Here is a 12106-nt window from a genome sequence, read left to right on the forward strand (position 1 = left end):
AGCTCTTCCCTGAGGGTTTGGATTAGACTGCCTTTTGTGTCACGTGACTTTATCCTCTCTTTCCCCCCTCCCCTTCTTTGCAGACTGTCTTGAGTTCTTCTTGAATTGCCAGTTTTCAGCCTCCTCATGCCTCCATCTCCTTTAGACGACAGGGTAGTAGTGGCACTGTCTAGGCCCGTCCGACCTCAGGATCTCAACCTTTGTTTAGACTCTAGCTACCTTGGCTCTGCCACCCCAGGCAGTGACAGCCACCCTCCTGTCATCGCCACCACCGTTGTGTCCCTCAAGGCTGCGAATCTGACGTATATGCCCTCATCCAGCGGCTCTGCCCGCTCCCTGAATTGTGGATGCAGCAGTGCCAGCTGCTGCACTGTGGCAACCTACGACAAGGACAATCAGACCCAAACCCAAGCCATCGCTGCTGGCACCGCCACCACCGCCATTGGAACCTCTACCACCTGCCCTGCTAACCAGATGGTCAACAACAATGAGAACACAGGCCCTCTGAGTCCATCAGGTGGGGTGGGCGGCCCTGTGTCAGGAACCCCCAAGCAGCTAGCCAGCATCAAAATCATCTACCCCAACGACCTGGCGAAGAAGATGACCAAATGCAGCAAGAGTCACCTGCCAAGCCAGAGTCCTGTCATCATTGACTGTAGGCCTTTCATGGAGTACAACAAGAGTCACATCCAAGGAGCTGTCCACATTAACTGTGCCGATAAGATCAGCCGGCGGAGACTGCAGCAGGGCAAGATCACTGTCCTGGACTTGATTTCCTGTAGGGAAGGCAAGGACTCTTTCAAGAGGATCTTTTCCAAAGAAATTATAGTTTATGATGAGAATACCAATGAGCCGAGCCGAGTGATGCCCTCCCAGCCACTCCACATAGTCCTCGAGTCCTTGAAGAGAGAAGGCAAAGAACCTCTGGTGTTGAAAGGTAATGTCTCTGTGCCCCTCCCAAGCACACTCCTCACTAGCCTGGGATTTTGCTTAGAAGGAACAGCACTCTCCTTCCCCTGGCTACAAAAGACCAAAACAGATCTTCTTCTTCTTCTTGTCTTCCCCTCCATGCTCTTTCCTTATTTGGGTATAGCAATAAAAATAAAAACAAACCAACTAAAAAACAAAACATTGAACTGGAAGCCAGAAGATCTGGGTTTTAGTCTCAGTTTGGCTTCTAATTTGCATTGCACAAGCCATTTCTCCTCTCTGAGACTGTACTCTCATCTTTTGAAAAAGGGGCTTTATACCAGATGGTATCTCAATATCAGATGCCTCCTCTGATAGCTCTCTATTCCAGTCAATAACTAGTTCAAAAGTTACTGTCTCTCAGATTTAACCAATGTGGGTGAAATGGAGGAAGCAGCAACTTTGATGAACTACAGGTCAATCTACAGGTACCAGTTGTTCCTGTGGGAAGTTCTTCCTCTTTCTAACCTCTGAGCTGATTGACATTTATATGGTTTATAAAGTGACCCTCAAGAAGGACAGAGACCCTTACTATTACTTATAAGGCCCCATGAAAAGTACAACTTCATCAAATGCATCCATTCCTCTGTCAAAATTCCAAGGGGACAGACACATTTCCATGAACTCTTCCCCAATCGATTGTTCTTTCTGGCCTCACCTGACAACCATTGGTATTATGGATCCTCCCAAGATGGGGTGGTGGGTTGCCTGCCCTGGCACATTGGATAGAGAACAGCTGTGTAGTCAGTGGAGCTGAGCCCTGGCAGAAGGATTTAATTACCTGCTTATCTCTTTGTTCCTCCCACACAATGTTCCCTTATCTGGTAGGGGAGCCCTCATCTCCTATCCATCCCCGTTGTGCCTTTTTGCATCAGAGGTCATCCTTTGGGGGTACTGCACATCACTGTTCCTCTTCAGTGTCTTCTACCTGGTAGTGGTAGTAAGAGATAGTCATCCTTTTTCTTCTCTACTATTGAGCTTTGAGCCAAGGTACACAGTTTCTGGGCCATATTTCTAACCAGTCTCCTAAACTATGTTGACCAAAGGTATTGTTGGGCTCCTTTGAACACCGTGTTGCAACAGGCCATTTGGGTGAGCAAGTCAGTTGTTTGTCTTTGTAGGACAACTCTGCTGTTCTCCTTCTTGTCTTCCCAATGATGCATTCTGTATTTGGTTTAGTATTCTAGGGAATATGGTTGGTTCCGAATTCCTTTGATACGCTCTCCCTTCCCACCCTCCAACCCCTCCTCAAGCTTGGCCTCATTGGACACAGGCACAACTTTCCTAAGGGCTGGTGGGCTCTAAAGGTTGTACTCAGAGAGTCCCGGCAACACCCAGACATTTGTTGTTGTTGTTGATGGTTTTTTTTAGGGCTACAAACTATGTTCAGATTTCCTCTGTGTAGCTCCGGATTTTATCGCCTATGTGTTCCTGTTTAGTTGACTTTGAGTGATTCCCAGTAGATTTACCTTGCTATTGTTCTCTCACCATGATCTTAGTTGTTTCATCTTTTTCAGATGAGAAAATACCATCTGCGCATTTCCCATTTTTAAGAATTTGTCTTCCCATTTGTAAGAGTTAATCAGGAGGGATAGCCAAAGGCCTTGATACTCTCTTTTTCCCTCATGTAGAGTGGATGTTCTTGATAAAACGCAGCCTGTCATATCTGTGTGATCCAAGGACACAAACTAAACAATACAAATTAAGAGGTCCCAGACTTAAAAAATGTGGGTGATTAGGAATAGTTGTAGATCCTACTCTATTTTTCAACGGATGTTGTGGCATATGGGGTGGTCTGTCAATCACTGAGAAATGAATCTCCTTGGTGCTCCTGGCGAAAGTAGGGTTTCTCTCCCCTTTTGCTGTGGGTGCAGCTGAGATTCAGGGAAGCCTGGGCTTGTTCCTCAGTGTCAGAGAATAAGATTGCCTTGATGGGGTGGGGCCAGACACGCTGCTGACCTCACCACTGGGCGCCCTGGGCGGCCACTGTGAGGGCTCGTCATTTTCAGATTGGTGAGGCACAGCAGCGGTTGACTTGGAAGACGTTCTGGTGGTAGAGGTTGGATTATTTGTAGCTTTTCGGGCCTTTTTCTTCAAATATCTGGGAGTTTGGTTGAAAGTACATAGTTTAGGAGCAAAGAGGTCTGTAATCTGCTTTATTTATTATTATTATCATTATTATTTTAGCTTTTTTTGATGGAACGGCTTAGAATTGGGACCAAGATGGGAAAGAAGGGAAAGGGATCAACTTTAGAATACTCCCAATTATCCTTTCATCTAGGCAAACCAAAGGTTAATAGCATGGCACCATTGGCATGAAGGTCGGGGTGGGCATCTCTCAAAAGACTTGGCCAACTTCTCTCAGATTCTCCTGAAGTATACTCTTGAGTGGGTCAAGCAGACCATTTTGGCCTTGCTTCTCAGCTGTGGTTTCAGTAATCCCCTTCCTTGGTGATCTAAGATTTCATTTCAGCAAGAGTGGTGGTAGTACCATTTTGGCATGCATGGTTTTTGCAGAGGAGATGTGGTGGGGGATAGTTCGAATATAAGGTGGAAATATCTAAGGCCTTGCTAATTTATTTTCTGAGATTTCAGTGCGATCTCTGGTAATTTATGGCTGACCCATCTGATTCCCAGGTTTATGTTTGTAAACACTGGTTGCTACCCTCCCTGTCCAAGTTCTATGTCCCCCTGTCTCAGTGCCATGCTCTCCATGTTTGGTGCTGCCTGTCAAGAGAGTGGCTGCTGTGTTGCCATTTTAGTAATGCTGTGTCAGGGTGGGAAGAAACCGATCAGAGGCCTAGAGCCCCTGGGATTAAGTTGCTGTTCTAATTTACAGTCCCCTCCCTGTTCTGACCTAGGTCTGAATCCATGTTGTATTCTCATCTTCTGAGAATAAATAGCATCAGACGTGTGTTTCTACTTACCTGGTAAAAATGATCCAAATGAATAAATGTTCAGGACTTCACGAAGTCCACTCATTTTATTCCAAGTTGATTTTTAATATGATTTCTATCCAGATGGAGTGGGAAGGGTAGGTAATGCTGAGTATTTCCTAATGGGGTTTACCATCTTGGCTATGATGTTTATAATGGTCCTTTTCAGCAGGACTGACTTCAGGGAAATAATTTGTTATTTACCTATGTAGGAGAGGATATTTTACCAACTATTGCCTCCTCCTTGAAGACAATATGTGCCTTTAAAGTATTTATTCTACACAATTCTCAAACACATAGAAAGTAAAAACAGTATAACAAATACCGTTATACCTATCACCTAAATTAAACAATTATTAATATTTTGCCCTAGTTGCTCTCTTCCTTTCTCATTGAAATGTTTTAAAATACCGTAGAGATGACTTTTTAAAACATCTAAATATTTTAATGTTTAAATTGAAAGGTTTAAATTTAATAAGGCTAGAATATTTTACAGTATAGCATGGACATTTTCACTCTTAAATTATTGTGTTATATGTCCATTGTTGAGATTAAAAAAAGAAAAATTAGCATCTTCCTATAACTGGTGTGCCGTCAGGTCTGTGGAGAAGCTTCTCTCCCTCCAGGCACCTTCCTGGGGTCTGTCTCTCCCCCTCTCCACACCATGCCCGGACTTGATCTGTGCTGTTACAAAAGAAAAGATTAAGAGACTGCAGCTCTCTGACAGGCCTGCTCTGGGACCAGAGGTATTTACTGGGGAGCAAGGAGAGGGAAACAGTTCAGGAGGCTGGTACACAGGAAGGATTCGGGGACATAGGGAGTCAGGTTTTTATACTGTAAAACTTTCCATCCTGTCTCCTGAGAAATGAGGACTGAACATTTGTCCACAGTCACAAAATGATTCTGAAATAAACACTTGTAGGCAGGATTAGGGTTTGGTAACAAAGTGACTGGCCATGCTCAGAAATCAGAGACCCTGTGAAAATATTCTTTCCATCCCTGCTTTGTTTTGACGGGGGAACAAAAGTCCTCTCTTGCCCTTCAAGAATAGTATGGAGTTTTTTTTTTTTTTTTTAAAGACATGTAAAATAAAGACATAGCTACATTTAAAAATTGCCTGTTGTCATTTTGAGCTTCTATTTAACATCCAGACATGCCAAATATTTGCCTTGTAGCAAATGGTGGCAAGATTAAGGAAGGACTTTGGATCCAGTTGGCCTGAGTTCTGGTCTTGGTTCTCCCCTTACCAGTGATGTATCCTTGGGCAAGTTGCTTAATCCCTTAGTTCCTTAGTTTCCTCATTTACAAAAAGGGAATGTTAGAGTAGCAACCTCACAGTGTTAGCTTAGGAATTAGGTGAATTAATGTTTGTAAAGTGTTTAGAAGAATTCCTCACAGATGGGAACCACTAAATAAATGTAGCTTAATATTTTAATTTACTATTACTAGTGATGAGACAGAAATGATGGTGCCAGTAAAACAAAGGGAATTTTGGCTCCTTTTACAAAGGAGTCCAAGCATCAAGATAGGTAGAATGTGTGTGTGTGTGTGTTGCTATGGCCTAAAAATAACTTGGTGACTGTTAACTAATTTAAGTAGCATACAGTTGCATTGCCAAGTAATTACAAAAAACACATTGGAGTCAAGAGGCCAGAGAAATTTGAACATATCCTAGAATTCTTTATTTGTAGGGGGTTTTGGTAATATGTGGTAAATCTGCCTACCCAATGTTCCATAACTAAATAATGAAAGTATAAAACTATCAGTTTGCTTTTTCTGGCCTCTCATCAGGCTAATTTATTTTGGGGATGATAGTTGTAGTCAGAATATAAAAGGTGGGATGGGTGGTGTGTTTCATTTTAAAGTTTCACAAAGCTTTGAGTTGTGAAGAACTGGAGTGTGAAGGGAAGAAAAGGAAAGGGTTGAAGGGCCTGGTCATTCCTCTGAGTGTCCTGAGCCCTTACCCTGAACTGCTTTACAGTTGCCTATACTCTGAGCTTCTGGGTCCACGGCATCAGGTTCCGGGTATACCATCCTGCTTCCTAATTAAACTGTAAAGGAGGAGAGTATAAGTGATCTCTCTCCACTGCCATATGCCTGCCCAATCTGTTCCTCGTTCAGTGTTCAGTAGCCTGATGCTTAGCTCCCTCACACCTGAGTTCAAATCTAGACTTTCCCACTAACCGACTGTATGTGTCCTTCCTTAGGCCACTGACTTTACCTGCTAGAGCCCCAGATTCTTCTCCATTGTAAGGCAGGGATAATATCACCATCACAGGATAAAATGAGACAGGGTAAACAAAGTGCCTGACAATAGACAGCTGTCAATAATTAGGCCCCTGGGCCATAGCCCTTTATCTTTACCTTCTTTAAGGACCCATTACCTTAAACCAAAAACCAAACCTCTTGCCATCAAGTCGGTTCTGACTCATGGCAAACCCGTGTGTTAACAGAGTAGAACCGAGCTCTATAGATCAAAGCAGGTCTTTACCAAACCAGATCATCCGGGCTTTCCTCTGTGGTGAGGCTGGCTGGCTTCAAACACCAACCTTTCTGTTAGCAGCAGAGCCCAAACCATTTGTGCCACCCAGGGACCTCCCATTGTGTTGGCGGGAAGGGTGGCAAGTTGTTCTCAGCATGTTCTGTGGCAGCATGCTAACAATGTCCTCACCAGTTCAGATCAGTTCATTTAACCATCTGACTTGTCAAGGGCAAGTTGAGTGGTGGATAATGATTGGAGATTAGAAAAAGCAGGGTAGGGGAAGGACATTAAATGGATAAAGCAGTTTGCCTAATTCTGTTTTCCAAATGTGTGTGCATGGGAGAAAAGAGAGGGGATAATGGTGAACAGCTTGTCCTTGGTCCTCTAGGCAAACACATCTGGAGCTCTGACAAAATCACAACAGCGGCTCCAAAGATTAGATAGGAAGCTTAGGGGGCAGTAGGTTTATGTTAATGAGGGAAGGACAATTTGGAAAAGGGGATGGCAATGGCTACGAAACCTGAAGAATGTAATCAGTGTCACTGAATTGTACATGTAGAAGTTGTCGAATTGGTGTATATGCCACTGCGTATATTCTCAATAACAACAACAAAAATATAGTAAAAAAAAGAAAAAGAAACCACAGGAGCAGACAGGCTCTTCCAGAGCCTTCTGATGCAGAGACCCCTGGGAGCAAGGCATGACCAGCAGCAGCCCCTCTGCCTCAGACCCTGTGCTATCAGCAGCCAGTCTCCCTGCCCTGACACTGCTGGCGAGCAGTTGGAGGATAAAATGTGTCGTAATGTAGTACCTAGGTAAAGTAACCCGAGTAGGTCCATAAGGATACGCACCAGGGGTAGAAATTCTAATCCCACAAGAGGTCATCTTGCCTTCTTTGAACTGAAGAATCCCAGCTCTTAGGAAAAAAGGAACGTTAGGGACCCCTTAGTCCAGTAGTTTCCAACCCAGGTTGATCACTGGAATTACCTGGGGGAGACTTGAAATCTTTGATGCCCAGATCCACTTCCGAGTTTCTCATTTAATTGACCTGGAGTATATCCTGAGGCCCAGGATTCTTAAAAGCTCCCCAGTGGGTTCTAATGTGAAGCAAAGTTTAAAAACCATCGATCTAGTGCAGTCTTCTCATTCTGCAATTACAGAAATGGGGCCTAGGGAGGTTTATGACTTATCCAAGGTCATGTGGATGATTAATTTTACAGCCTTGCTCCTTAGTGCTAAAAAAAGTTCTTGCCAGGCTTGACAGATTGATGTATGTGTGTGTGTATTATTATCTAATAATAACAGTATCTAAAGTATAACAGAATATGAAATAATATATTTAATCAATAATTTTGAAAATCAGAACCCTTTTTCTTGAATTTTGAGATTTCAGTTCAGAACTAAAAAGGCCCAAGACTAAGGACTTTTAGTCTAGCAGCTCACGGTCTAGATATTTACCTGGATCCTAGAAATATAGGATAAACCTTAAGATTGACTTAGTTTCATCCTGCAGGAAACTGAATGGTTTAAGCAAGGACCGAAGTACAGGTAATCAAAATGCACCATGGTACCCAAGAGCCTCAGGCTTCTGGGCTTAAACAGGTGCTGTCTTTTTGCTAGGCTGTCTCCACAGATGTCCAGCCTTGTGGGCAGAGGAGATTCACGCATTTGCTCAACAAATGTTACTGAGTACATTCTGGGTGCTAGGCGCTTGCCTGCAGGCCGGTGTGTCTGCCATCACACAGGTTGTCATCCACATGCTTGAAGGAGAGCAGGTCTGGAAGAGGCCAGTTTTCCGGATTCTCTCCACCTTGAATGAAAGTCATGTACCTGTTTGTGCTCTTCCTCATCCCCCCCGTTTAGAGAGAGGCTCATCTTCAGGCAGTGTGCTTCTGGGAAATATATTTTTATGTAGCATTTTTCTCCTTTTCTCTTTCAAGAAAGAGTCTGGCCTTTTCTAAGTGCATCTTCATGGACCAAAAGAAAGTCTTTCCGACACCTTGATCCGAAAAGAAATCATATATTGGTTTTTAATGGAAAAGGAAATCTGCATAGCTCAGGGCTGCCAGGCCTCCTTTAAGTAGCTGAGTGGAACCTTGTAATTTGGAGCCCACTAATTTTGGACGTACTGCTGATAGGAACAAGGCCTGCGTTTATTTTTCCTGCGTGCTGTCTATGAAAGGAGGACACACTAAGCAAACCAGCATTGTAAACAATATTTCAGAGACAAAGTTTTGGCTTGCTTAAAAAAAAAAATAAGGAAAAGCTTGCAAGTACAATTAAAAACCACTCTAAGAGGCGGGGCTGGGAGGAATATAGGCCTTTGTGATTTTACCTGTTACCTTCAAGTCAATTTCGACTCATGGCAGCCCCATTTGTTACAGAGTAGATCTGCTCCATGAGGTTTTCTTGGCTATAATCTTTAGGGAAGCAGATCAACAGGGTTTTCTTCTGTGACACCGCTGGGTCGGTTCGAACCGCCAACCTTCAGGTTAGTAGTTGAAAGTTGCAACACTCAGGGACCTTCTGTGATTTCATGGCCTGAGTTTTTTTCCCTTAAACTATGGGGGAAAAAAAAAAAAAAGATTGATTATGATGCAATCTACCGTATACTGTGCATTCATATAGTGTAACTTCCCCACCACAGGAAAAACGGGGGGAAGAGCAGACGGTGAGAATGAAGCCCAGCCTGAATGTCATCTGAGGACTTTTAAAAGTATACATTCTATATTCAAATGGATATAATCTCCTTTCTAATTATGAAGTCTTGACTCTTGAGCTGTTTTCATCTATAATCCATGAGCAAGGTCTTGACCTTTTCTTTTTTTTCTCCAGGTTATGCCTGTATTATGTATTATTGCTTAAAAGTTGGGGAAGATACATGAATACATAATGTGTGTGTGTATACATATTGATACCCTTGGGGACAGCAGATTGCAGCCCTTGTAACTGTAGTTAGAGCAACCTTCATTGTGTCTCCTGCCCAGGCACCCAGATACCAACTGTGAGGGTAGCCATATGTGTGCGTATACAGATACACGGATATATATGTGTGTATATTTGTATATATAAAACCAAAACCAAACCCATTGCCATCAAGTCAATTCCAACTCACAGGGACCCACATACATATGTGTGTATGTATATTATATACATACATATTTTAACCTCTCTAGCAAGGTTTAACATATTTGAACCTCTTATGCTTTATGTGAGTTAAAGAAAAAAGAGCCTGGAGCCCATGTCCTGGATAAGGAAATGAGCAGTGCAGGCCTGGGACTTTCATGGCAGATCAAGGCCATCACCCCGGGCTCTGCCTTGGGCAGTGGAAGAGCACTAACAGAAAGAAACGGCTTTGCCGATTCATCTCATTATCCGTATTGTCCTGAATGTTTTATTTGTGGTGAAGACCTAATCATCTTCCCTTCCCCTTGCCCACTTCCCAGTCTTGAATTTCACCAAAAGGAAAGCAAAGCCAAATTCTTCAAGTGCTCTGCAGAACATTTTGCTTTTGTCAGACCACTCCTGGTAGGACCCCGTCTGGTATCTGTTGCTTGTTTCTAATATCAGGCAAATAGATGAAACTGCCTGACCCAGGAGTAATGTCAGGCAGATCCTCTCTTCATGTTTAATGTAAACTCAACTGATCTCACTTTGTGTCCCTGGGTTAGGAGGCAGTCCCCATTTTGCCTCGGCTCATCGCTGTCCAGTTCCTTGATTTGATACTCCATATTTATTCTACAGAATAAATAATCCCATGTTCTTTGAACCACGGCCCCAAGGTCCATTGTCATTGGGCTAAATATTACCAGTTGTTGCTGCAGGCAAAAGGGAAGAAAAAAGAAACCAGAAAGAAAGGAAAGCAAGGGAGAGGAGGGCAGAGGAAAGAGCAGTCTGTGGGTTGAGGGGACAGTCAGGATGACGAAACAGTATCTCCCTGTGTTCAGGCCTGTAAGCTACAGTCATAGCCTTTACAGTAGTACCTCTGCTTCCCTCTTAAAATCAAAACACTAGACACGAACTTCTAAGAGTCCCTTTCCTGAAGGGATGGAGGACATATTCTTGGGTCTTGTTATTTCTGTTCTTATTACAATACCACATCTTTATGTTAAGACTTTAAGATAACGGGTCTTAGCGTTCTCGTGAAGTGATATTTTAATCTGCCGGTGGAACGTTGTTTAATCACCTCTAACTACTCTATCATCCCTGAAATTAGAAAATCATTTTCTAGATAGCTTGGATGGAAGAAAACTAATAGCTACCAAGTGCCTCTATGTGCTGGGCACTGGTCTGTCATGTATGGATCTTAATTCTCAGAGCAGCTCCGTGAGAGAGGTTTTGTATCCCTGCTTTGACGGCTCAGGAATCTGAGGAACAGATTAAATATTTCTTCCCATGTCATTAGCTAGTGGATGGGCAAACTATATTTGAAACCCAATGCTTATGATTCTAAAGCCCAAGGTTTTTCCAGGCTGCCTGTGTATTTGGCTTTAACTGGCTTTATCTCAGAGCTGTCCCAAGTTTATGCCACTACCTCCCCCCGCAAACCATTTTCTTGTATATCTGCAACTGAACATTTCAGTGCTAAGAGTGACCTGCTTTATGTCCTTAGAGAAGAACTGGCTTCCTGTTGACCTTGATCTCAGTTAGATTATAGCCTTGACCTTTATAAAACTTGGACACTTTAAATTTGGTCATGGCAGAAGCTTTTAGGGAGTAACAGATGGATCAAAGAGATTTTGGAAACTGCAATAATTATTTCTGTCATGTGTTGGGTGCTTATTATATACTGGATTCTGTGATGGGAGCATTATACCTCGTGCTAACACTCCATTTTACATGTGACTGAGACTCAGAGGGGTCCGGGCACTTGTCCGAGGCCTTTCAATCTGGTGCGTGGTAAAACCTGGGCCTGGCACCCTTAAGCTTAGGCTCTGTGTGTTTGTAATGCTAAGCACCTTAGACCGCATTCCCATAGTTGCCTGTGGATATAGGAGGATGCTTCTTTCTTCCACACATATTAATATCCTCACTTACTTTCTAGAGCGGGAAACAGATGAGTGAGGAGGAAGATGGGTATAGAGTGAGAAAGCACATACGATAAGTGTGTGTAACCACATCTCAAAGACAGGTATTAGATGTTTCATACTTCATGTTCATTATCCATTCTATTAGTTTAGATAATAAAATTAACTATGGATTTTTTTCACCCAAGTGTGTGAAGAAAGAATCTCTAATAGATTATCATTGCCCTTTGGGAAAGTTAATTCTCTGGGGTAAGTGAGCAGGGATCCCATCAAACCATTTACTATTTACTGTTTTTGTTTTTTCCTTTCTTCCATTTCCCATCTCTCTTCTTCCCTTCTACAGTCTGAGCCTACAAATATAGCTGTCTTAGACTGGGTTCTCTAGAGGAGCAAAACCAATGAAGCGTGTATATAAAATGTATATACACATGTAGAGAAAGATTTATTTCAAGGAAATGGCTCATGCAGTTATAGAGGCTGGCAAGTCCCAAATCCAGGGGCCAGACATCAGGCTGGAGGCTTCTCCTGACTCAAGTGGTTGCAGGGGCTGATGAACCCAAAATCGGCAGGTCAGACAGCAGGCTGCTGGCTCATGTCCCAAGAACCAGAAGTCAGAAGATGAAGAGTTGGATGCAGGATCCCGAAAGGGGGAGCTTTGCCAAAACATCTATAAATATTGGATGCAGGCCCCA

The 12106-nt window shown here is 43.1% G+C and overlaps 1 protein-coding gene across 1 annotated transcript in view; it reads left to right on the forward strand.

Moving 5' to 3' along the window:
* Positions 1–12106, forward strand: part of DUSP10 (dual specificity phosphatase 10) — an 86675-nt gene that overhangs the window by 2822 nt on the left and 71747 nt on the right. The window contains exon 2 of the mRNA XM_003419885.4: positions 84–937. Coding sequence (XP_003419933.1) covers positions 127–937 — 811 coding nt within the window. The 5' untranslated portion in view covers positions 84–126. The remainder of the gene's footprint in view (positions 1–83; positions 938–12106) is intronic.

The sequence above is a fragment of the Loxodonta africana genome, chromosome 25 (assembly GCF_030014295.1).
Source record: "Loxodonta africana isolate mLoxAfr1 chromosome 25, mLoxAfr1.hap2, whole genome shotgun sequence".
Taxonomy (NCBI): domain Eukaryota; kingdom Metazoa; phylum Chordata; class Mammalia; order Proboscidea; family Elephantidae; genus Loxodonta; species Loxodonta africana.